Source organism: Corvus brachyrhynchos, unplaced genomic scaffold (genome assembly GCF_000691975.1).
Source record: "Corvus brachyrhynchos isolate BGI_N302 unplaced genomic scaffold, ASM69197v1 scaffold239, whole genome shotgun sequence".
Lineage (NCBI taxonomy): Eukaryota > Metazoa > Chordata > Aves > Passeriformes > Corvidae > Corvus > Corvus brachyrhynchos.
In genome coordinates, this window is record NW_008246057.1 from 916,891 (window position 1) to 944,883 (window position 27,993).

The following is a 27,993-nucleotide window of genomic DNA, read 5'->3' on the forward strand; positions in this document are numbered from 1 at the left end:
CTGCAATATTAACAGGCAGTGCTGTGTCCCAGTGCTAGCTTTGTCCTTTGTGGGAAAGTTTTATTTGATCATTGAAAGTTTAATTTGAAGGACCGTCATTTGGCTTTAAAGGAACTAACCTGTTTTTAGGAGATTATACTAGAAAGATGCATGAGAGAGCTTACAAATTAAAATATTATTTCTTTCCAGTTAAGTTTTTGCTTCCACAAAAAGAAATACAGGGTGTGAGAAGAGATGGCAGTTCTCAGATTCTGTTTTATTAACAAAGCTCTAAAGTGACAGTTGGCTAAATGAAATTGAGGAAATCTAAAAAAAGAGAGAAAAAATAAAGAAGAAAGGGAGAGACTCTGGCCTCCTATATAAACAATAGCCTTTGTCTGTTACATCATCACATTGTAATTAGATTTATTATGGCTGTATGCTCACGGTTTGAGTAAGTGGAATATGTGATGTGAGTTTAATTGGCTTATTTGTCATGCAGAGTTCACTATTGCATTAGAGCCTGCCTTGTCCTGCTGCTATTAGAAACATCTCTTGTAAAAAAATCAGCCATTCCACCACAATCTTTCAGAAATATTCCACTACAACAAATGCCAACATTTTTTAAATTAGACTTAACCCATCAACAAAGTAGCTGTTGCCTCCTGCTTTTGCCCTCCTTCTCATCACATTTGAGAAATCTCTGTCCTTCCACTTCCGGTGCAAAACCCGCTCATCAAAAGCACAAATTCTCTTTTTCTTTTTGCCACAGGCTTCAGACTATTTCTAGCTGCTCAGAGAATGAATAACACTGGGCAGCTCGTTTCATCTGTCTGTGTCTTTATATAGCAGTTCTGTGAATAGAAGGAATAGATCTTAACCCATCTTGGGGACTGCTGAATGAGGTATAGAGTAAGAGCATAATTTTTATGGATGTTATGGATGTTATGGATACTCAGAAATAATCATATGGAGTAATGGAATAACATAATTGCCCATATTTTACATCTTCTGGCCTGTTTATTATTCCGACCATATCAAGGTGAATGATTGCTAGGGAATTAGAATCTACAATTGAATGGACTGAATTTGTTTCTTTTCCATCTACTTATAAAAAACGAGTGTGAGGTCTATTTTAATGTTGCTAACAATATGGATCAAACCAAAATAGGATTTAAATGAAAACAGATAAAAATAGGAGGAAATTAATTTAAACCTGATCCAAAGAAAATGTTCATATCCGGTGCAAGATCTTATGGATGCTGAAACCAGCTCATAAATTGTATGATTTTCTTTGAGGGATCTGTTACTATTAATACTAGGTGTTCACTGCATTTCTTTGCAGACTTTTTACAAACTTATTTATATTACATCATCTGTGCATTTTTTTTCCAGAGATAGGGAAGAGTAAAGCATCAAAGTAAAAGTTTACATTCATATATTTAATCTCTAAATTATTAATGAAAAACAAGTTTTTGGTAAAAACAGCCTTGCTCTTTAGAGAGAGAATTGATGGCGATTTTCTGTTGATGGCAGCCTCAATTGATATGGTATATGGGTTTTACTGTCTTGTTATGTTAGGAGTGGAGGGTGACCCTGCATTTCAATCATTCAATAATTAACAAATAAATAAATAAATGACATTCAAATATTTGTCAGAATCTGTGAGTAATCTAGACTGAGCCATGGTCTGGTCTGACATCCTGTCTGGTCAGATGAGATCATTTGAGTTGTCTTTGTGCATCCTGAGTTCAAATTTCCCTTTTGTTTGGAGTCAGTAGGCTTGCCTGGGTAGTAAAGTCCTGTCTGCTCCCTTAGGACATCCATTATATTGAGGACTTTAAAAACAAACAGAAGTTAAGTCTTTGGTTTTGCCAGGTTACTTTATGATTGTGCAACAGTTCTCTTTGTTTCTTCTTCCTTTTTTTTAGGAAGAGAATTCAGTTGTGGTGTTAATGAGCTCTAGACATAGTTTAGCTAGGCTTTTTGTTGGAGGATTTATAAAAATATATACGTGTGTGGAGCAGATAAGTTTGAAAATGCCATCCTAATCAATTATTTAAACAAGCCCACAAAATAACATGCAGAGGTCTTTATTTATTAGACTCTATAAAATGCACATAAATCAAGCCCTGAAATAAAATGCAGTAATGAGTATAACCTGTTTAAAAGAATATTCTTTGCATACATCTCTTTTTATTACTATTTTGACTAAGATTATTTGTTGGATTTTTAAAAAAATATACTTCAAATGATTTTAAATACACTTTAAATGTACTTCAAAAATGTAGTTCCAATGAAAGTCTTTGGTGCATGATGGTTTGTAGTTTTCCCTTGTCTGCTCTGCAGGTGGTATGGTATGATATTGTTTACTTCAAAAATACAAAATTTAGTAATAGAAATGCTCTACTCTTTGCTTTAGAAAGAGAGTCAATTATGAAACTTGAATTGCTGTTACATGGTTTTGGGCAAAAGGTGAATTCTGCTTTAAATTAAAGAGAAATCTCTGCGCAAACTGTGCACATTTGTTTTGCTGAGCTCTGTGATTTTAAGGATATATTAGAAATTAAAAACAAGTTATCTATGGTGCAATCAGCAATGGCAAATTTTGTTTTAAAGTATTCTTTTAAGTACTGCAAACCATGTCTTGATCCTGAACTGCTGAAATCATGGGAACTTTATCATTGTCTTCAGTCCTTATGGGATAAAGGACAAAAAAGAGGATGAAGGAGAATAAATTAGGAAAGCATTACATAAAAGAATGGATTTGAAAAGTAGGAACTACCAAGGATGGTTATAGATCTGGCCATGTTTACTGGAGGAAAATACAGAGGACAAGCATAAAAATTATCTACCAATGTATAAGAATACCCTAAAGAGAAGAGTGACTGATGATTTTGCTTAATTAATGAACACATGACTAGGAGTAATGGTCTAAGTCTTTATACAAACTTATGCTTAAATGGTAGAAATAAACTTTATAGAATACAATTATACAATTAAATATTCTGCCAATGGAAATTGTGTAATTATTGGTACAGAATGTATTTAGAGCTGAGCCTTGTAATACACGTGCAGAGGAAGCTACATCATGACAAGAGATATCCAGCTTTGAAAATTCCAAGCATAGGCACACAAATCTAGCCATAGGTAAAAGAGCTATAATCTTTTTACACAGCTGTAAAAGACTCCCATAAACTCTAGCAGTGGCTCAGCCAACAGTTCCAGAGCCCAGAGTCCTCGTTCACCATGCAGTCTCACTGAGCTGCTGGGTGATCTCCTTTTGCACAAGAAGGATTATGGTGTTTTCTTCCTGCCTGCATTCCGCTGTTAGACCTAGACATTGTGAGGTATCTTAAGTGTGTAGGGTAAAAAGAAAAAGTATATATAACAACAGAGAAGAAAGGTGTGTCTATATGCAGGGTGTGTGTTTGCACCTGCATTAATTTCCTGAACTGCTGTAGTCTTAACTTTTCCTTCATGGAAGCAAATGTAAGCCTGTCCCATCATTTGGGGCATAACTACATGTGCTGAGGTCCAAGTGGGTTCACTGCTGGAAGGGAGTCATCCTTCCTGCTTTCTGTTTCCTGTGCTCTCTGCTCTGCACTCCAGGGATCTGACCCACAGTGACCAATATCAACATACATTTCTCATGAAGGAAGTGGAGAAGGTGAAAGTATCCAGTTAAGAAATTCACAGTGGGCCAACCTTGACTGTCACCTCACAGCTCAAACAGCTTACTCCTTAAGATACCTTTTCAGGGATACTTTCCCAAACCTACACAGGCACAAGTTGCACAGACAAGTGCTAGTGGACATGAGTGCTCCAAACCTTTTCAGACCATATAATCACAGAGCCCAGACATGGGACTCTGTATGGGAAACAGAGGAGAAGTCAGGCTTGCCCCAAAGGATTTCTGCCTTTCTTTAACACCCAGCTTGCACCCTGCACCTGAATCTGTGGTACTGGTTTCATCCACTTCTGCAGTGGTTTATTCACAATGTTTTCTGAGCAGAGGAACACTGCGCTTCCTTGAGAATAAAATCTAAAGATGTCCATGCACTTGTTTGGGAAAAAGTGGGTTTGAAGGTTTTTGTTGTCTTGTCTCCTGGTGAGGTCTGCAGATGCAGTCTGTAATTAATGTAAAATATTGTCAGGTGTTTGCAACCATACATTTCTATCTGTGAAAATCTGGCCTGCCCTGAATCTCAGTGAAAGGAATATGTTTTTGAAAGCACTGAGCTGAATCCACAGGAAGACTTGCTGCAGTTGTTTGAAATGTGAAATGCAATTTATATTTAAGGAAAGCAGGATTCATGGGCTAAATAGTTTTTGTTCTTTTGAACCTAGTGGATTTACATTAGGAGTGGATTTGGCCTTTATACATTATCATTAAAAGCTGTCACAGTTCTCAGATTCTTCTTCCAGAGCAATAGGTTCCCACAAACCATGTAATCTCTTCCATACCAGACTGTGAGTTTGATTTCCTGCCTCTCCAGGAAATAAAGAACTGATGTCTGCTGTATAGGATAAGGCCAACATATGAAGGCATGAATCAGCACTTCAGTAAGTCTAGGAAAATATCTTTGGTTCTGGGGAGGGGAATGGCATTATTGTTACTTTCTTCGTTTTAGCAAGTAGATCGAAGAGATTTGTGAATTCCTCAGTCAGTAGTAAATAAATGTAAATAACATCACAAGATAGGAAACCAGCTAAAGAGCTGAGCTTCTGCAAGTCTCTGAAATGGCTCTGAGACTGCCAATGTAAAGGATGCTTACCAAGAAATCTGAGCCACTGTGAGTGATATTTGTATGTCTCAGAGACTCTATTAAGGGATAAGAGACAACGATAGAAATGATGCAGCTGAATATGTGCCTGCTAATTTTGATGTAAATGTTCTAGGTACTCTTCTTAGCAGTATCATATTAGCCTTTACTGAGTTGTTCTTCAGTAACCCATCAATGTTTTGCAATTATTCATCCCGTGAAGACTGTTTATGAAATGTTTGTATGCTTTTAGAATCACAGAATGGGTGTTTCAAAATGAGTGTGCAAATTTTATAAGAACTGTGCTCATGTAGGTGTAAAATAAAACAAAGTTGTTGATGGTCTTTATTGCACACTATTTCCCCAGATGCTTTACAAATTAAAATAACAAGGCCATAGAATTAAGTGAGAAAGAAGAGGGAGGAGGGTGGATTTTGAAGAAATGGGGTAAGTAGTGATGAAAGGTATTTTCAGTTGGGATTGTGATATGTAAAAGAAAGTTGCTGAAACAGAGACTTAACAGGAATCTAATCCAGACAACATGATCTGCAGGGACTTAATTGTCCATCACTATTTAGAGAGGAATTTTGTGTATTGCCATTTATTTTGTGATGTTTGCCCAAGTCTATTAGAACAGGTAGCACAAATATTTAGAACCAAGGTGGTTGTAATAGCCTGTGGATACCTGAAGACATCTCAAACTCTAAAATGTTACTTTATGCAAAGCAGGATGATAGTTTTAGTGAGAGTTCTGCCCAAGCTGCACCTTTGGAGCAGTTTCCTGGCTAGTCTGTCAATGATCCGAGTGATAATAGAGAATGTGAACCCTGTAAATGAATGCAGTCTGTCTTGTTACTGTTATTTTTACTGTTCCATGATTGTCTGCTATATCTAGCTTGAAATGTTTCTGATTTTGGACTCAGCACATTTACTGCAGAAGAAGGTAACCTCACTGTTCTAAATTTCTCATTTCTACCATCTGGAGAATGTACAAGCACATAGATACTTAATTCCTTCAGAAGAAGGAGGTCACAGACAGGAGGTGAAGCAGCGTTCCCTTAAAAATTACAGCAATGACAGTAAATGTCTGCAGAACTGCTCTGCAGGAGAGAGAACTCTTCCCTCCTTATAGCATGCTCAAGACCCCCATCCTCAGGAGTGTGGTCTCTGTGCCTATAAATTAGTGTATTTATTACTACTCTAACTGGCCACAGACATGGAATCTGAAGTTAGTCCTCCTCTTTCTGAGTAGGTGGAATTATTTTCAGAGCAGTCAAAGTCTTTTAAAGTCTCTGGAGAAATATTTTTACATGGACAGTGCAGAGTCCCTAAACGGAATTGCCTTCAGGGCATGTTTCAATTGATTAAATATTTAAAAGCCAACCTGATGAAAGCAGACAATCTTGTACACAGTGGAAAAAGGTCAGGAAAGATCAGCAGAATTTATGTTTTAAACCCAATCAAGAGTAAGGAAAGGTTGTTGTATGTTACAGGCATATTTTTGTAATGTACATACATAGTGTATATTCATATGTGTGTGCACATTTGCATATATATATCACAGAAAAATGTCATGTAAAATCAGCAATAATATGCAGCATGCAAACATAGCTATTTCACCAGTCCCTGAATGTTAAGGTTGATGATAAGGAATGAAAAAAATCTGTGTACATCTTTGCATAAGGTTATAGAAGTACAAATGTTCTTCCAGACTGTCTCTTTAAATTACCCTTAATGAATTAATATGCTACTATGGAGTGAGCAGACAATGCTGAGGTATCTTGGGGATGAGATGTTTAGTCCAGCTGTTGAGGTTTACTAAAAATGACTTGAAGCTTTTTTCTGGTTGTTCTGCAAAAGTCTGCCCAAAAAGAATTGTTGCACCCTTTCTACCTCTTGGCACTTTATTTAGAAAATTGTTAGCCTGTCTTGTGGACATTGCATTTGTCCTCAATATAAGTCTTTTACTCTGCTGTCAGACCCTGTGGTTGTTCTGAGCTCATTTTTTCTCCCATATTCTCAAGGAAAGTAATGTAAACAAAAGTTAGCCAGCCCCAAATTATTTAGACAGTAGGTGGTACTTGATCAGTCACATTAACAGAAGTGGAGTCACTGTAGACAATTAAAAAGATGCATTTCCTAAATGTTGGATGCAGGCTGGACACCACAATGCATATAATCATATGAGAATGCTTCTGGAGCTGAAAGAGTGGGTTTTGTGATCTTACTCATGATGAAACCCCAGCTCCTGCATTTGCTACCTCTCACCCATTATTTCTCTAACACTGCATGATAGCATGATGATATCAAGAATGCATTATTGTTAATTTTTAGCTTGAATAATTTTTCCATCTATCCTAGCACTTTCATGCTGTGGAAATAAGTACTGAGTTATTAATTTTGCCACTGTTACTGACATAGTGTAATGATGAACAGAACTAGAATAGAATAGAATAGAATAGAACAGAACAGAACAGAACAGAGTTTCAGAGGATTTTTCAGATGTGAAGGTGGTTATATCCTAAAGATTAACTGAAAGCGTAACTCAGGTTTGTGCATTCAAAGTGTTGGGCAATATCCCAGTAAAGTTTGAAGTTTTGCTGTATTTGTGCTATGTTCATGTGTTAGGTCCCTGGATGTTAGACTGTTATGGACAGTATTTTCAAACTAAAATTTTGAAATACAAAAAACAGGATTTCTGAGTACTTTGTTTCAGACTTTATCCTGTTTCTCAGACTCAGCTGAAATCTGCAGTGGTGGCTCTAGGTGGCACATTCTAACTGTTTCACTAATCTAAAATGAGGATGCCACTTCTGGGTCTGCCCTTCACTAATGAGAGAGAGACACAGTGAATGTACATTGGATATACATGGGGGAGTTCATTCCAGTGCCTGTTGGATGGACACAGAGAATCATATTTAGAGCAACAAATCAAGAAGGTAACGAGAAGAGACTGAATTCTCTTCCTGTGTGAAGAGTTGGTCCTTTCAAGGACGTGAGCAGAAAGCCACAAGACATTGTTTCTTTGCAACTTTAGTTTTCATGTTTTCTTATGTGTAGAAGAGCATTTGTAGTTTTCAGAACAGGTATTAAATAAGAGATTTTTATGAGAAAACAGAGTGAAAATAGACAGTAATTTCATGACAGTTGCAGTATGTGCATCATTTCATACCTTGCATTTATTTCAGACCAAGGTTTGTATGTCAAACTGCACTGTAGGATGACTTTTTATGAACACTTTGAACTCTTAATTGAAGGCATTTGTACCCAGTATTTTTATATTGTATCAAAGTATTGTAAAAACAATAATAAAAAGAAATGAAGTTTCAGAAGTGAAATTTTATTTTTTATTTTACCATTAATGATCTTAAAATAAACTAGATTAAAAGCCAGGTTTAATTTTGCCTCTTTTTGTATATTGCTAAGCAATCTGAAATCTAGAGTATTCTTGATTACATGACATTAATTGGTGTAATAGTACATTTTATTGCATGAAGGTGCAGTGATTTCTCTTCATGCTGTGAACCAAGTACAGAAGATCATATTGCAGCTGGTGTAGGAAATTTATACAATGAATAGTCATTATGTTTCTGAAGAAATGAATGTCAAGGGAAAAAAGTACTCATGATATGAAAAAGCCCAGTATATCAAGGAAGGACACTGGCTACCTCTAATCACAATAGAGGAAAAGTGTGTATTTCAGGCAAAAGGTGGTATTTTATTGTTCACCTTTCAAGGCTAAAAAACTTCTAATACTTGAACTACACTCCTCTGAACTCTGGAGTTTAAAAGTTTTAGGTATCACTTTTAAAATAACTTCTTGCCTTCGATATTGCATTGCTAAGAACACAGTTACATTAGTTGTATTGTCCATCCATATTTTATATGAACTTTCATCTGCGCTGGGACTTTGGTTGTCAACTTCATGCCACTTTCTGCTTTGTGGTATTTTTACAGTATGTTTTGCTGGTAGTTTTATTCTGTGTGCTTTGCATGGTTTCTATTCTCTAATTATTGCTTTTATTTAACTTTAAAGGTTACAAGCAGGGCCTATAAAAAAAAATTAAGAATCTTAGCCTCAGGTTTGGTATAACATCAACTTATGATTAATTGCATTTTTGCCTGCTGTTCATGTTTGTGTGACAACACAATGTGAAGTACAATCATTCTATAGCACTTTGTGGAATGCAGCTAAAAACCCTAGAATGTGAAAAGGAAAGAAGGATGGAATTAAGATTCTCCTTTCATCTAAGTAGAATGTAGCTCCCAATAAGAGACATAGTACACTTGATAGTAGCCAGTCTGAAGAAGTTAATTAATTAATTAATATTATATTAATTTTTATAGGATTAGCTATACTATATTTATTTTACTTCAGTACAAAATGCCAGCAAAAATATTATAATTTCCAAAGATAAAATAGTAATGTATAAGCATTTCAAAAAAAAGCAAAGTTGTGCACTTGAAAAGTACCTCTTCATGTATGGGATATGTTTTATGCCAAAGCAGCTTTTTAGAAGTTTGTTACAACTAAGATAATAATGGGTATCTCATTGAAAACCTTTAAAGAGAAATGTAGAATTCTCAATAATGATCTTGTTAAATAAGCTGCAGAATCAAAAGGTCCATAGAGAATGAAAAGTTAATTTCAAATCTGTTAATTAAAGCAAAGTAAAAAAGTGTGTTGCCATTGGGAAAATCTGTCTCCTTCACACCTGTACTATCATGCACATTAAGGAAAATGGAGAAATTATGTATTCCCTCTAAGGTCTTTTCATGCCAGTGTGCTGTAGTGCCATATGAGGTAAACACGAATCCAGTCATTAGTTTTCTTTGACAGCATAAAATAATTTTACTAAAAAGAAAAAAAATCACAGTATTCCAATAAAGCTGCTTATGTTAGTTCTGTATTCCCTGATCAACAAAATGGAATCATTATGACACAGCACAAGGGAGATGGCTTCACAGGGTGAGATTTCAGGTTCATCTGTGTCCTGTTCCTTGTTTTGAGTATCATGTAACATCACCATGCCTTGGAAAACATAGAGCTATACAATTGTATACAGCCTGTTGTGTTGGTAACGTCCCTTCTGTTAGTACCAATTAACAAGGATGAGTTCCTTCAGGGCTCCTGTGAGCTTTAGAAAAGCAGACTGCTGAATATCTTCTGTTTCTTTTTCAGTAAACATTACTACCATTACTTTTATGCAACATTTCACTTTTTATTACAGCACTGCATCTCTTAGCAGAAGGCAAATAGACATTGTTTTTCATAAAGAAGTGGATCATTCTTTAAAATATAAAAAACTTAATTTCCCAGTTTTGATTCCATGTGACTGGCTTACTGTAACCAAAATATAATGTATTTCTTGGCTCCATTTTTACATCAGGTAGCACTTTCTTAAATACTTCTATTTGCAGGCCAGCTGAGGACAAAAAAGCAGAGGTGTAATTGAACATTCAGGATGGACTTCAGGGCACATGGTGTAGTTAGTTAGTAGTGACAACTGCTACATGTTTTGGGACTTGTGTTAGACACCCTCAAGTTTCCAACTGAAGGGAATAGGAGTGTTCCCTCCTATATGTGAGTTTTATTCTAGATTCAAAAGCACAAAACAAATCTCAAGCAAAGCCTGGTGGTGCTTGTGCATTTAAACTTCACTTTCAGAAAGGCAGCACTCTCTTAGGCATTTCTAGTTGAGTAGCAGTGGCCACTTCTTTTATTGATAAACTCCATTATCACAGGATCATCTAATAATTAGCCTGAAAAGGCTCTCTGGAGATCATTTGGTCCAACATTCCATCACAGCTGGAACAACTGCAAAGTTATAACCATCTTGGAGGGTAGATCATGTTGCTCAAGATTTTCTTAAGCTAACTTTGAGAATCTACAATATGTAGTCTTTCTGGGATACCTGTTCCAGCACTTGATTACTTCTGATGTAATTTTTTCCCCTCTTAATATTATAATTGACAGTGTTTGCGACTTTTTCTTTCTGTGTATTGGGCATAATTAGGAGAGACTTTAGGCTGAGAAACTTAATTCCCCACTCATTCTTGGATGTTTCTTAATAAAACCACTGTATTGGTAGATTCAGTTTCAGTTGGCAGTGGATAGTTTTTTTAAATGAAGGAAGAGTGACCAGAGAGTGACAGTTAGAAGTCTGCTTCTGTAAAATATTTGAGATTGGTCACCAATTGTTGATCAGCCCTGAGAAGGTTTTAAACTCTGGAACTGGAAATCCCTGAGATAAAAGTATGCAAAATAAGTGTCATACATCTTCCAGAGACCATCATGTATCCCTGGATGGATGGAGGTATGCTATCTGTATTGTTGGAAGCTGGTGCTTCTGTGTCTGTCTCATCCAGTTACCTGCCTTTGATGAGAGGCAGCTTGAGGAAGAGGAGTACAGTACCCAAAAATGAATGTGCTAATACTTCTGTAGCTAAAATCATCACTAACTTCATGCTGAATTCATAGAGTCATAAGTCCTACAGCCAGAGGGGATCATTATGTTCACCTTGTCTGACCTCCTGTGTTACATAAAGGATAAAGTTCTTCAATCATTTTTAACAGCTAAGACAACTCCTATGAAAATAACCTTAAAGATACACAGAATCTACTACATGATAATAATTCAAATTGTTAATTAGCCTCGATATTAAAAACATACACCTTCTTCTAGTCTCAGTTCATGAATGCTCACCTTCTAGGTATTAGATAGATAATGGTACTAAACATTTTATGAAGCACATAATTATTCATTAAACTGAATTCCTGCTTAAAAATATTGTGTAATTGGAGATATCAATCACTCTTCCATAATGTAAAATTTGTAATATTAATTAGGTCCTTCCACTGTGAGATTCTAGAACATACGTGCCTTGGACCTGCATCTGATTTCACTCATATTTCTATTATCTATTTATTCCCAAGTTGCTGTAACAGAGTCAACATGAGTTCATTTGCTTTATGTGTGTTTAAATGTGTTCCTATAATAGCACAAAATCTTCAGGGACTCTGGGATCATTTGGATAAAGAATGTGTATGTAATTCTTGTATTTTTCTTTCTGTTCACTAATGGCTAGTACATTTTTTTCTAGTACATAACTATGCATCGGGTTTTCTTGTACCTGTGCTGTTATTACCAAAATGCAATTAGTGAATTTAAGTATGACTGACATATGTTTCAGCTTTGTAACATTGTGACTCTCAATGTTTTCAAGAAAGTAAAACAATGAGAGAACATTTATGTCACTCAGTTTTACTTTGTTAGAAGGACAGTCATAATTACTATTAAAATGTCCAACAGTATAAATTCAAGACCGTTATCAACACATCTACATAGCAACATCCAAGGTTAGGGAACCAAAGAATGAAGATATATCCACATTGCTATAAAACAAGGTTTTCTGGGATAGTGAAGCATGGGGGGATAGCAGAGAACTTGGTGATGTACATTTGTTTTCCATTCTTGTGTCTTCCTACTGAGTATACTTTTAAAAGAGCTTAGGATGCATTACATTTCACCTTAGGAGATTTTCTTTTAGCTTGTTCTTCATAGGGAGAAATTAGTGTCATTGCATTCCGTAAAAAGCATTTCTTCTTGGGATGGCCACCATACAAAACCAATTTCTTCTGCAATACTAATTGCTTTGTCTTCCTGCCATGTTCTCTGTGAAGTCTGCTGCTTCTGCCAAACACTTATTTTTGTCTGCATTTTAGTTAGAGGGCACATTTGTGGATCTCTCACAGTTTACCTATTCTTTTTTAAATAATAACAGCCCACAAAAACCTCCACACAAGAATCCATGAAGGTTTAACAGGTGATACAGTGGTGCTTTTTGTTATTAGAGAATTAATTCACCTGCAGTGAATTCCTTGACTTTATTGGATTCTAAGATAGAAAAAGCAGCAGTAAGAGAGATTGTTATTTATTGCAAAATTTTAGATTTAAATTAATATCAAAGTATGAGGAAATTGTACTGTGTGATTTATAAGCTTGATTTCAATTACATAAACTTTTTAAAGCCACGGATCGACTTCTTGGCTGGTATAAATCAATGAAATTGCTGTTACTTATGCTAGTTGCAGGTATGATTATATATTGTTAGTTTCTTCATAACTCTATTCTTTCCTTCAGGGATCTCAGAAGAAAAACCCCACAACCATACTTCAGAATGTCAGGAACTGTAGAATTGATTCTCATGGGTGATTTGCATCAGCTGAGCCCACTTAACTTGATTGTTCTTTATTTGTAGCTGATCAAAAATTCAACAGCCTGTATTGTGCCCTTACCTTCTTATCTAGTGGCAGTTTGGGACTGCTCTGAAAAGACAAGAGACGGGTGTATATTTATTTAAAACTTGTTCTACATTACAGGAAAAAACTGTGAAAGTGATACAGACTTTAGATAGCTAATAGGTAATTTCAGATAGGACTATAACATACTCCCTCTAGTGATGAGTAGATCATTTCCCAAATCTCCATAACTTTATAAGATGACTTATCCTAAATGTTGTTGACTAGTAAAACTTGTAAGCAATCTTTCATGTTCTGGTGGTACATGGTATGAATATGCTTCACTGCATACATATTTTGAATAATATCTCAACAAGGAGTTGAAATGTTTCATTAGATGTACTTGAATGCAAGATTTCTGGACATGTATCATCATCATTAGTTCCATTTTTTTTTAAGCTCCTGTGAATCACAGAACATATCAGTGGTGAATTAATTTTCTCTATGCAGATAAAAATAAAGAACTATGAGTTAAATAATAAATAGGCAAAATTGTACTCATAATTCCTACATCTTAAATCTTCATAAAATATCATTAAAATTCAATGTTCCTTATAGAGATTGATGTGCAAGCAATACATATTGCAAAAATTAAATTCAATGGATATGCAAGGGGTGGATTTATGCAGTAATTACAGCATTACTTCATTTATAATTGTTATCTTTATAAATGTAATTTAGCCAACCAGTATAATTTAGATACACATATGCATCTACTACTTTAATAAAAATATGCTTGCTGCCCTTGACAGCTCCATGCCTTAAGCAAACACAGTGTATTGAAAACTCTCTTCTTTTAAGTTTTCTTCCTGTGGAGTTCAGCAAACATAAAATTCTGCCATTGTTTCATTCTACTTACAGGAAGCTGTTTACTATAGCTAAAAGAAAAAATGCCTTTTTCTTCCTCAAGGTCAACTTACGTAGCCACTAGTTCTCGACTAGGTTTTCAAAACCTAATAAAAGTGTTATTAGATTTATTATTTTTTAATTCAGGGAGCCTTTTATACTGAAATTCAAATTAAATTCTTTGAAACACATTCTTTTAAAACAAAAATAAAACCAAAACTACACAAACATTTTAAAAGCAAGAAAAGCAGCTAATAAATCAATGAACTTAGTGTTAAATTCTGGGGTTAGACATTAAAGTCACAGCTTTATGTGAGTTGTATTTACTTGGTCATTGAAGATACTTTTTTTTTGTCAAAAGGTTGACAAAGATGCTCCACCAGTGCTACATCTATGTTTTGCGTGGGCTGATAGTTTTGTCTGCATAATTTCTTGGGTTCCATACCTGTTTGTGGTAAACTAGTCCTGCAAAGTGGGAGTTAAAGTTTAAATTCAATCTGGTAACCCATCATAGAAAATTCATGATTTGAATGTTACTCCCTGTGAGCTGGTTCAACAGCTGCATGGATGAAGTCCTACTGAGTGGCAAACCTGAGGCTTGTTGGTAAATGAGGAGAAAGATCACTTCCCATGGTGTAAATGACTCCCTCCTTCTGCTGAGCATGGTGGCACAAGAGTTGATGGTAGTGTTAATGTGTTTATGTGTTGTTGTTCCCATAAAAACTGCAGCAATGGCTTGTCCTTCCAGAGCTCATTGTCGTTCTTTCCTGTAGAAATAATTGTAGCAGCAGAATTAGCTGAGGTTTGGCAAGTCTGAATACAGCAGTATATCCTGACTAGTACCAAGTGAGCACAGCAGCACTCATGTTTGAACAACTTAGTGACAAATTTCATGTGCTGCAAAAACACAAGGAAGGAGCCTGAGCCAAAATAAACTCCCTGTCTTCATGTTCTCCACCACAATACCCTTGGTGGCAAGGCAGCCCTGCAGTGTAAGTGTGGCAACATCACCTTTTCCTAGAAAGGATCACAATGCTGAAAGGTGTGCCAAAGGACAAAACTCTCCCCAACACATTATTTGAGATAAAAAATTGCTCAGCTAGAGAGATTGACTGCTGCTGAAATAAGGAGCAGCTCGGCTGGAATGATGATTCCTAGACCTGAAGTGTCTGAACTTCATGACAAATTTGTGCATTTGACAAGCAGAGTGAGCTATGTAGCAAGCACTGTATGTATGCCATGTACATCCCTTGAAGTAAATTGACAGGTTATAGATTCATCTCAAATTTTGAATGCAGCTATTGAATGCAGGGGCATTTTTACATATTGGGACTAAGGGACCACTGTATTAATGGCATGTGGTGCCAGAAAAAAACCCCATCCAAATAAACAAAAACCAACCCACAGTACATCAGGATTTGCATCAGAGAGATGGTTAATTGAAAAAGCAATAATGATACTCTAAGTAGGTATACAGAGTTCTTGAACTGAACTTTGAAGAAGCAGAACTCCTGAAATGCTTAAAAGGAAAGAAAGAGTATCACTAAAAATACAGAATGTTCATGTTCTCTGATAGCTGGGGAGCTAGAATCATTGACCCACACTTTTGAGGGAATTTGGTTTTCTAATACTAATTATTAGAATACAAATTCTTAAGTATTAATTAATTGCATATATAAAAGTAAGAAGAGGGTAATTAGTTCTGCATCAATTTGACACAGGTACTTTTAATTTGCTCAGTTATCATCAGTAGGAACAGATGCTAGTTCTTGCTAACTGTTTGGAGATAAAATAAATGCTCTAGTGACTACTGAATTGAATGTTGCAAGGTTGATTATTACAAATCATCATATCAGAAAAGGAAGCCTCACTGTATATGAAAAGCATCAATTTTTGTTATCCAACCAGAGTAACCTTACTACTCACCAATAACTTTTCTTTCAGCTTTGTCAAATACAAGAAAAACATCAAGGTCACACCTGGAACTGAAATCTTTCAGGTTGTTGCACGCCCTTCTTTATTCAGATACAACATTTATGTTTACCTGGAATAAGGGATTTGTCCATTTTTTGGATCATGTAGTACTCGTGAAACAACCTTCACCAGTGCTTTAGTTCCATCTCAGAAAAAATTCCTGTTGGAGATAAGAATAGCAGTGGGCTTCCAACATTCAGAATTATGTGACTTTTTTTTCCTCAATTCCACTGTATTTGACTCCTTTGAAGTTAAATCTAAGCTTATTTTTTTTTATCTATCTTCAAAAGAAGAATGAACAAGGTTTTAAAATTTCTTCTAAAAAAATTAAGATAGTCATAATATCTAAGTTTGCATCATGCACTTTGAAGTTTGTGAGTATGCTATAAAATAATGACTGTATAAATCATTTAATCAACTTGTCGAAGAATGGTTTTGTGGTTTGTTTTTTTTTTAGTGTGAGTTAAACTGGAAATAGTTTTTTTCTAAAAACAGATGGGAAAAAATCTGTTTAAAATACTTGCTTTTTATGAGAAGTAACTTTTTTAGGGAGAATAATTTAATATAAAAACTAAGATGGTTTCAAAATAATAGATTTCTGAATACCATGGTAGAAGTGCTCCATGATGCATTCACTGAGCTGAAAGAATAGATATTCTCTTCTACTCTTTTAAACTGGACTTTGTGAAACAGAAAAATAAAACACTGTGTTTCCTTGGAATTTACTTCATAAGGTCATAGTTCAATGAAAACTTTATTCTCTATGAGAAACAGTGGAAGAAAAAGAGGGGAAAAAAAGTGATTTCTTAGGGGTTGGTACCCAGATGACGTGGCTAACCAATGTTCTTCTTAATAGATCCCTGGGGGTGGATTAAAATGTGTTTGGTTGCAGAGGAAAGCACGTATGTAGCCATTTTGGCTATCGTTGTCTATAGTAATAAAGCAATAAGAAAGCATAAAAATATCACTTATGAAAATCTGTAAGGGAAAAGAAAGAAAAAGACAACCACCCACAGAGCTCACAACCAGACTTGTTTGTTACAACACAGTTAACCATTGATCAAAGTGATGGTCTTGATCCATAGGGGGTGGGGGAAGAAGCCCCCAAAGCACAAAGTCCCGTGGGTTAAAATAGGCTCGGGCTGGGTGGGGACGCCCAGGTACCTTCCCTGTGTGGAGGGGAAGTTTTACACTGTCTCTTGCAACAGCCTCCAGGTCTGTTGAAGCCCTTTTAGATCCCGTGCAGTCATCTGGTGGAAGACCTCAGAAATGGGTCTGGGGACACTTTGGGGGTCTTTGATAGTTTATAGCACTTTCTAAGACATGTCTCAGTGCAGTCAAGCCAGTAATGCCCCATCAGACCTGCCTGGGGGAGCAGGGGCACTTTTACCCCTGAGCAGAGGACAATGACCATTATATCTTTATATAAGATATATATGCACCATCCCCGACTGCAGGGTTTGAGCCTCTCCCTCAGGGGTGCAAACCTGGCCTCAGCAAATGAGTCTGTGGGCTTTGGCCTCCCCCTGCTGAAACCAGCCAGAGCTGTTTTTCAACATAGCTGCTGAGAAAGGCTTCCCTTGTGGGTACACTCTTCTCCCTCCAGGCTTGTTTACTTCTCCTCAGACTTGAGATAACTGGACAATAATACCAGATTTATCTTATCTCAAGTTCCTGTCAGGTGACTTAACTCACAGTCCATTTCCAGTCAGGAGATGGAAAGGGTTTGGCTTTGGTGGTCAAAGATGAGCGGTTCCTTCTTTGCACAATTTGCTACAGTGGACAGAAGTCACTTGGGGATTTTAACAATGTTTAAGCTGTTAACCATAACATTTCAGTCTCTCACAGGGGTTCACACCATTAGTGTGTATATCCTACTTTTACTGTTTGTACTGGAAAGCAAGAGGAGGAAAGGGGGAACAAGACGTTTTGTCTTATTCTAGAAGCAGACAAGAAAACATGGGCTTGCTCTGCCAGGGTGCCCGAGAGGTGCAGCCTTCAGCAGTCTGTAGCCTTCAGATGAGAAATGTGCTTCCACAGGAACAGAGCAGTGCTGCCATGGGAAGCAGTCCCACAGCATGACTTCTGCTTCTGCTCAAAGCCCTCCACGGCATGTGGTGGCATCCCACAGTAAGAAATCCTGTCTAGCGCTGATGGGATCCCTACTGAGGGAATAGCATTCTCTGTATCTCAGCTGAGCATTTGCTCTGCTGTCTGGATAGCAGTTGACCATGAGGGATTTCAGCTGGGCATCTACTGGAAGTGTTGCACACAGTATTGCACAGCCACTCATTCATTTCTTCGAACTTGGTCAGTAAAAATGACTGCAACAGTATCTGCTGTTTCGTATGAGCATCTTTTTGTCACCAAACCAAGGTCTAGTCCAGTGTCTGGTGAATGGTGCAGAGTTTTGGCTGTATATATTGTATATATTGTTTCATACTATTGATTCATTATTAATTTTTCTGTATTATTGACACAAATTTAAACACCTGAATTGAGTTTGGTTAAGGATACATGTATGGATGGTTTCTATGGTATCCTATTTCATAGTCCCTCTTTTAGTGCCTCTCAAAGTAAGACTGTAGATTTAGAAAATCCATTTTTAAATATTTCCAGAGTTTTAGTAGCTAACAACTTCACAAATCCTTTTAAAATGTTCTATTAAATAGACATTATACAGAGTGGCTGGCTTCCTAGTTTTGAATAAAATATACAAAGCAAACAAGAATATTAGTGTTTTTTCAGTTGAAAAGTTATTATTGCAGGCATTGCAGAACCTTTCAAGATACACTATGGTGTGAGTATGATTTAAGAGAGTTCTTCAGCTCTGTGTGGTAATAAGTACAAGCTGCATAACAGAAGTCATCCATAAGAGTTTATTTATAATGTTAATAAAATCAAATGGTATAAAAGCAGGTTCTGTTGTTGATAGCAGAAATGTTGTCCTTTAGTCTAGAAGTGATGCGTTTCCAGGATTTCTGGAAGTGTATTTGAATGATGTGCAGTTTAAGTAGATGTTTTTGCATCACAGTTGAACAAACCATCCCAAATCTCACTTTATTATATTTTCAGTGAAAAAAAGGAATAACAAATTTGCTAAGACTAGACAAAAATTTAGCTGTAATATCTCACTGTTTAGCAGAGATACACATGCCAACAGACTACTATGCAAGTAGTTCTCTAACTATATCATCTATCCTCTTGAAGAGCTGCAAAAATCAGACATTTCTCAGAAAAGACTATGTTCTTCTAAAGACAATAAGAAACCGTTTTCTAATTAAGCTTTTCTAGTAGTAGAAAGCATTTTGCATGTGATTAGGTGAACCTCTATTTTATTAGTAAGATCAAAAGGATCTCATTAGCAGGTGATTTTTATAAATCTGTGTGGAAACATAAATGTTCATGCATACATGATTCTCTCATCATGATGCCCTAATGTATGTCTTCATTATTCAGATAGTTCTCTTTTGCACATATATATTCATTTTCATGTAAAACCTATTCTTTATAGTTGTAATAAAGATTTATGGGGCTGTAAACAGCTATGTACCATAGTAATCAAAGTCTAAATGTACAAAAGAGGTAAAAGTTTATCATAGTGTTTTAGTTTATATCTTTACCTGAAAGTGAAAATCCATGAAAGAAGAACAATAACTATCTAAAGCATGTACAAAAAAAAAATAGTTTTGGAGTCTATTAATTATTTATTAGCTCAACGTGTTCCTAATTAACCAAAATAAAAACCCCAGACTTCCTACACCACAATTTACCACTCATTAATCATCAGATTTTCAAATTTTTGTTCTTAAATGTTTTTTATAGCAGTTCACTGCTTTCTTTCATATATGTTTGGAAAGCTGATATGGAATTTTAGTTTTCTAATAAGCATGAAAGATATTGGGACATATTTCTGGGTATTTTCTAAGGCATTAACATGTTTTATGAATAAAATCCTAGTGTATTCTGGAGCTTCCTGGCTTGTACTAATTCTTGCCTTAAAAAAAACAATCTAACAACCAATCAAACAAAACACAAAATCCTCTTTGGGCAATAATGTAGAAACCAAAATTATTCATAACTGATTTTCCTTCTTTTTATCTTTTCCACTTTTTGAGCATTGAAAATCAGATTGCTTTAGGGACTTGGCTAACCCCTGTAAGGTCTATATTTCCAAATGCCTGAACAGCCAATTTCACAATTTGGCATTTTCCAGGAATTACATAGAATATCATTTAAGGGTCTACGATACCTGCATTAGCAACAGCTTTTCTTATTTTTTTTTTCACAAGTATTTTCTGCAGTCATCCATGCCTAACTTTACACAAAGTATTCACATTTCTCTGTTATTAGGTTTTATCTTCGAAGTTTGTTGTTAATGTTTTGAAAACTACTCTTGGCAAATAATATTCATTCAATAATGAAAAAGAAGATATTTTATTTGCTAAAATGCTGTATTGGCAATGAAACTTGGATATCTGGCTTAATACTGGGTCAGAGTTTTTCTTAAAGAAAGTACCCTGCAGACTTAATGAGAATTCACCAACTGCAGGAAAGTGTCCCAACTCAGGCCACAATAACCAGCAATGTCACATACCCTTGAAGAGGGAACACCCAGGGTGTCAGTGCCTGCCACAGGACAAGAGCACAAAGTGCAATATTCAAGTCCTTGCACTGTGTAATGGGTAACTGGATATGCCACCATTTATTCCAAAGAAAAGTCTCCAAGTATCTGTCTCAGTGCACAGCTGTTGTGCTGCATTTCTTATCTGGGTTCTTCTTGCCAGTTAGTTCCAGTGGTCCTCTCATAATTAACCAAATAAATAAACAAATATATAATGTTCCTGCCTGCAGTCCTTAGCTAGAACTACTGTCATTCCCATCTCTCAGTTTTACTTTTCTGTTCAGCTCCAATATGACTTAATTTTACAGTGCATAAATTATCTTAGGGCTGTTCACTGTCTGTCACATTGCACGAAACCAAAAGAACAAATAGAAAACCCAGGCTGTGTTAAATCAGAAGCAGATGCATATTGAATCTAGAAATCATTTTAAGAAAGGTATTTGAAAGGATATATGCATCTGGAATCTAATAATGGTCCTAACCACCAGGCAGGAGCTTATCTAGCTTTCCTAATGCATATGTCTCAAATTTAGATATGATGAAGATCTAAAGAATCATTCAAAGAATGCATATTCCATAAAGGTCATGCTTTATATCTGTTCCTACGGGCATTGTAAATCTCAAATTCAGAATTTTGTTGTTTCTGTTTTACACTATAAAATATAAAATATATTGTCCTAAGCATTCCGTGGTTTTGTAGAATGTCTGCACTACAACCTAGAGCACAGTCCCTTAAGACTGCTTTTCAGTCTTATGTTTTGCTTCTTCAGCAAAAGTCAAAATGTATCCAACGTCATGAATCCCAAATTATAACAGAAACTGTTAAAACCATGGGTCAGGCTTTTATTTTCTTTCTAAAGGTTTCTTTTGATATGAATCAAATTCTCCACCTAATTTCATTGGACAACAGATTGAGCCATGTAGTTAATCTATTACTTCTGCTACTCTCTGGATGCTAATTATACACAGGGATTGCAAAACCTCCTTTTTAGCTCATATGAATTAAGCACCTAGAAATGAAGCTTCTAGTTCTGTGATGAAGTATTGCTAAGTGCTTTTCACTTTCTACCAAAACTTGATCAGAAAATCCAGGAGATAGAAAAAACACACTTCAAAATAACATCTGATTTTTCCCTCTGCGTACAGGTAACTTTGCAAATAATGCTGCAGTCTCACAGCTCAGCAGTTGCTAAATGCCTGGCTTTCACAGAATGGTTGAGGTTGGGAGGGACCTCTGGGGATCATCTTGGCCAGCCTCCTGCTAAAGCATGTTCACCTACACCAGGTTGCACATAATTGTGCCCAGGCAGGTTTTGAATATCTTCAGAGAAGACTCCACAGGCTTCTGGGCAGCCTGTTCCACTGCTCTGTCTCTCTCACAGTAAAGTTTTATGTCATATTCAGATGGAACTTCCTGTTTCAGTCTGTGCCCATTGACCCTTGTCCTGTCACTGGGCAGTGCTGAAAAGAATCTGGCCCCATCGTCTTAACACCTGCCCTTAAGATATTTGTATGCATTGATCAGATCCCCTCTCAGATGTGTTCTTGCCTCACTGTAGAGCATTGAGCATCTTTACTAAATTTGTATTGATTAACGTCCAGATCTTCATCAGGATTACATTTGCCAACAACCTGTTTATTAATGTGGTTTGAAACTACTACCCCTGAAAAACATTTTCGGGAATCTGGAATTCATTTCTTTGCTTCTGCAGCTTTTTTTTATAGCAATACATCAGAGAAATTGCTGGTATTGCACACTGAGAAAAGGGAAACACTTTTACTCTTCATGACCATTGGCAAGAAGGGACTTATGCCATTGTGGTTTATGTTGTTGTTATGAGAATTGTCATAAACACTTGAAGCTTCAGGCTTCGTAGTTCATCTAAAATCACTTTACTTGAAAATTATGTTTATTATTCTCTTCAGCTGGAAATTCAGTAGATCAAGACAAATGTGGTGCTTCTCTGCTTAATGCAGTTAGTAATTTGACAAGATAGGTATAATTTCCCATACGTTTCAGTTCCCCACTGTAATAGTGTTCCAGAGTAATTTGGCAAACAAATAAAGGAGCTAATTAAGTATCATTGAATTTTTCTAAGGCAAAGTGTATAGAAGGTCATACCAAGGGCTCAGCTGAAGTTTATTAAAGATTAGCAGTCTGTTTCTGCAGGAGGGATCCCTCCAGCTACTGTAATGTGTGACAGCCTGACGTACCATGTTCCACAACAAGCTGTTGTGCAGACCAGAGTTACAGAACAAATTTTCAGTAGATTGTCTAATAAAAGGGCTTCATATGTTAAAGGCATTTTTCTCTTTGCATTTTATTACATTTGGAGCAGATAAGCAAATTAAGACATGATTTACTTCCATACATGTGGAAAATTACTTTGGAAGTAGGTCATTATGCAAAAAGGACTAGGTTATTTCTGTGCTCTTCATTTACTCTAAATCCTTGTGACAAAGACACACCTTTGCTTTTGAATTTACCTCATCTGGTAGGAACCAATCTGTGAATCCAAATACAAATCAGCTAAATAAATATGACAATGTTTGAATAGTGGTGTGCCATGTTGGCCCTTAACTTACCAAAAAAAAGTAGTAATTTAAATATTTATAACATGCCTGTAAGCTTGGAGCATTGAAACCTGTGAATACAGTCTGTGAGTCGGTATTGGACCATGCAGGGAGTAAGGCCTTTACTTCTACTTTCCTGACCATCATATAGACTGTACAGGGACCCAACCAGTGCAGTATTATCCTTGTAATGCTGCTAAAGACTGTAAAATACAGATTATTTACTGAAAGGATGAAGTGTTCCTTAAAATGTGTCCATGGTACTGAGCAAAGAGCACCTTTCTGAGTCTTTCCTGTCATAGTTCTGGGAGTTTTAACTAATATTCTTATGTTGACACATAAATAAATTAGCCTCTTTTCCATAACTACTTGGAGTTAGCAAAAAAAGAAATATTGAGGGAGCACCTTTCCTGCTTTTGAAAGTAGCAGAGTTGGACAGAGACTGTGACGACTCAGTGCCTCTAAGAAGTAGAAATATGTTCCAAGTTAGGTTGTGCGCCTTGCTCCCAAATAAGCACTAAAATTTTATAATTATGTGATCAAATTCTGAGATTAAAAAGAGACATAGAAACTCCTAGTTGTTCTCCTACCTCTACAAACTGGTGTGGGGCTTTCCAGCCCTGGAACTCTTCTAGAATCAATAATTCTATACTTTTTTACCAGTAAAGGTAATCTGGACTGAATACTACATGAACTGACCATTTTTCCAATCCAGAAGTCAACATAAAAGTTCCATTTAATTTATTGTTCCCCAAGCTCATAAAAGCATTGCTTTATTGCTATTAAATTAAAACACTTCTTTTTTTTTATACAGGTAAAGATTTCTTACCTGTCTAAATGCCTGCCCTCAGGTGCCTTAAACTCAGTTAAAAGAAAAATACTCTTTCAGAGGCTATTTATGTAAACAGCACTGAATTCCTCTCCTAGAATGTAGCACCATCCTACAACACCACACAGAAGCCTGCACTGAAGTATGGCAAATCATAATTCCCCTGTAGAAGAGAAGAAACCAGCTGCAAAGGCAAAGGGTCTTTTTAAAACATAATAATAATAAAAAGATATAACACATACCTTAAATATCTCTGAATTGTACCAACTATCCATCTTGAAGCTATAAATCCAAACAAAGTAGTTGCTCACTGAATGAACTTAATACTGGTTTTGAGAGCAGATTGATGAATGATGCTAGTAGTGGTCGTGAATTCAAGGAAGATCAATATCAGTCCAGATTTTGTAGACCAAGATCCTGCAATTTCTAAGGTACCTACAGGTTGTGTGACAGCACTTGCATGCCTGGACTGGTCGTGGTTACTTGAGAGCTTCTCATTTTGTGTCTTCAATAGCACCAATAAATTGTACTCATCAGAAATATGCATAGTGCAAATACCCCTTGTTGGTTTTGGTCCTGAAAGATCTAAAAGGATCATATTCTTTCATTATGGAATTCAAAGATTATTTTTTCATAGGTTACCATGGTAACAAAATGGTAACTGAGTTCTTTTCTCCCTTTTGCATTAATAAAGGGCTAAATATTATAAGTAGTAAAAACTGTGTCCTATTAAGCCTTGATGCTGCATAACAAAAGATGTGTCTGTAGAAATGAAAGGCTTGGAATTAGTCCTTTGTTTTAAGTCTTGATTCAACAGCGGGTTTTGGCCTGCTTATCCGTCTATATGAATGTAGTTAAAATCTATTAAGAAGTGTAGCTCTAGGTTAAAGGAAAGAATTTGCCTGTGGTCTGTAAGATTCCAATATATAGATCTCAATGTTTGGACCTTGATGGGTGTTTAAGATGCTCCAGTAACTGTGTCCAACTCTGTAAACATGCACATTACAAAGTCCATGGTGCTTACAGAAAACTATAAAGGAGGACAGAAGTATTATTAGCAACAACTCAGTTCCTCCAGGGTGAAAGAGTAAAAGATGCAAAAAAGCATTGGTTATTCCATTAGCCAGGGAGTTGCTTTAACCATTTCCAAGATCTCAGGTCCTCCAGCCTGAGGGAATGAGAGCAGATGCGGGAAGGAAATGGGACTCAGCAAGATTTCATCAAGAGCAATAAATTTCTGCTGGGGATAGAAACTGCTGTACCTAGGGTGAGAGTCACCCTGAGCTCACACAACTATTGATCATGGTTTGGTCCTTTCTCCATTTTGTTGCAGGAAGTGACTGCTTTATCTTTTATAGGCTGCAGCCCTCAGTACACAATGCAGTGCAGGGCTCTTGGAGCAGGCTCCCTGAGGACTGCGAGAGGGTGGAACCATCCCAGTGACAGTGTTGTCTCCTGGTGTTGTCTAAGCAGATTAGACAGAATATTTAATTAATAGTTAAGTAATGCAAGGCATATGCAAAATGTATCATATCTGTACTGTATCTGAAAAAAGCTTGACTAAGTAATATAAGGGCAGAAAGATTAAGTCTGTAGCTTCCAACTTGAGAGAGGGATTCAGAACTGAATTACATTACACTTTTCTAGGCAAGTTGACCCAAGACTGTGACCAAAGTGGAGAAACATAGGGATGACCAAGTCTGTTGTTTGACTTCCTGTGAGACTTTGTCATCATCCCTCAAGAATGACTGCTGAATATCCATGAGTTTAAAACAAACTAGAGTGTATTAACACTTAATAGCATAAAATCATTAAAAATTTCACTTGTGAGGGAGCCCTTTATATCATCTTTCCAGCTTTCCACTCAAAGCAGGCCTTAGGTTTTATGTAACTTGGATTAGTAAACTGGTAATCCTAGCTTGGCTACATAACACAAATATTGTAGAAAGAGTAAGTTAGAGATACTCATCTAATATGCCAGCTTCCTCCCTGTGCCATGTCTGGGAATAGCCTTGATTTGCCAGAGTGTTTTTGAGGAAGATACAGTTCCTGTCAATATTCTTTGATAGTAAAAAATTTCTCGAGGGAGAGCACACAGATCAAACATCTGATGTCTGTGCTGTTAGCAGCGCTCCTGGGAGCTCAGTGGCACACCAGAATCCCTGTGCTTCAACATAGTTCTCACAAAGGGTTGGAGATCTTTGGGGATGCTGCTGCATGGGAAATAAATTCAGCATTCTTATGAACAATCCAGGTCTCTGAGTACTTTAACCATATCATCTCCAAAACACAAGAGTAATCACAGAATCACAGAGTGGGTCAGGTTGGAAGGGACCACAGTGGGTCATCTGTTCCAACCTCCCTGCTCAAGCAGGGTCATCCCAGAGCACTTAGCACAGGATTGCATCCAAATGGTTCTGGAATATCTGCCAGGAGGAAGATTCTACACCCTGTCTGGGCAACCCGTTCCGGTACTCGGTCACTGCTCAGTGAAGAAGCTCTTCTAAATATTCAGATGGAACTTCCTGTGCATCAGACACTGCCTGATGTCCTAGTGGTTGGCACCGCTTAGCAGAGCCTGGCTTTATCCTCTAGGCATCCTCTTGGCATCCTCTTTAGATATTTATACACATTAATGAGGTCCCCTCTCAGCCATCTCCTCTCAAGGCTGAACAGGCCCAACTCTCTCAGCTTTTACTCATCAGAGAGATTCTCGAGTCCCCCCAGTCATCCTTGTTGCCCTCCATTGTATCCAGTTCAGGAGCTCCACATCTCTCTTGTACTGAGGAGCCCAGAATTGCATACAGTACTCCAGATGGACAGAGTACTCTAGATAATAGTATGAAAATTCCCAGAAATTAACAGCCAGTTTTAGTTGTAAATGTTGAGATGAGAAGGGAATTGGAATCTGAGAAAATGAGGGAAGGGTCTTATAGATTTATCAAAATATATTCCCCATGTTAGGTACTGAAATATTAGCTTGACAGGCTCATTCAGTCTTTGCCATGGACTTCAGGCTGTCTCTGAGGAGAAAAAGGTCTCTATGACAGGCAATTGGGTTAACCTAACAGTTCTATGTCTCCATGTCTTCAAATAACAGAAAGGAGATTGGACAGGTTTCTAGCCACTTCCCAATGTCAATAGTCTTTAAACCAAACCCTGCATGTGTGATGTAATCAGTACAGTATTGATAAAGAATTCATTAAGATATTTCGAACACTCTGAGACTGAAGTGAACCTAAAACACTCCCATTTCCAAACAGAATTTTGAGACTTATTTAGTGGTTGGATCATTAGGAAATCAGGTCAATTTCAGACTCTTCCTTGCTAACATCCCAACTTCTGCTAGCTAAGCCAAGTCACTTCTCAGGCTGTGTGTAATATTGTCTGTCAGCTTTTATGGAGTTCTGTCTTCCAGAGATGACAATAGAGGCAATAACTAAATATAAACACCTTTGCAGTGTGACAGCACGGTTAGCAGGTGATTTGAATCCCACAGGCCCTAAAGCCTAACCATTTGTCAAGTCCACTTATGGCACTGAAACAAGCAATGTGAATATAACCCTTACAGATTTACTTACAGAACTATTATTTTGTGTTCTAAATAAATGTTTAGAATATCATGAAACAGATTAATTGTAGACAAGACTGTTTTGTGTTACCTCTGAATGCCTGATATCACTAAGGGTCTCTCTAGTAACATAAAAAGAACAACTGTATGATAGTGAGAATAAACAATATGGATACAAATAATATCTGGCATGATCTTAAACATACATTTCATATACCTCTGTCAGTTTCAGCAAATATAGCTATATTGCTTTGAAAGGCATCCTCACAAGGAAGATGTGCTATGTAAGATGTATAAATGGTTTACTTTGTGAATTTTCCAAAGCTTTCAAAAAGATCATTCTACATTTAGGCCACATGCTTGACAGTGTGTCTTTCATATTATTAATAGGCACCACAAGGCCACATAAGGAGGGGGAAGTCCCTGGTGTGGACTATATTTTCATCACTGTTGAAGATTTTATGGAATTGGAGAAAAGTGGTGCTCTCCTAGAAAGTGGAACATATGAAGGTAAGCATGCTTTTACTG

General features: G+C 36.6%; 1 protein-coding gene across 11 annotated transcripts in view; it reads left to right on the forward strand.

Moving 5' to 3' along the window:
• The window catches only part of MAGI2 (membrane associated guanylate kinase, WW and PDZ domain containing 2), a 720,301-nt gene that overhangs the window by 394,722 nt on the left and 297,586 nt on the right, over positions 1-27,993 (forward strand). For all 11 annotated transcript variants that reach the window (XM_017745908.1, XM_008642498.2, XM_017745910.1 and 8 more), the window contains one exon: positions 27,856-27,975. In XM_017745908.1, the coding sequence (XP_017601397.1) occupies positions 27,856-27,975 (120 nt within the window). The remainder of the gene's footprint in view (positions 1-27,855; positions 27,976-27,993) is intronic.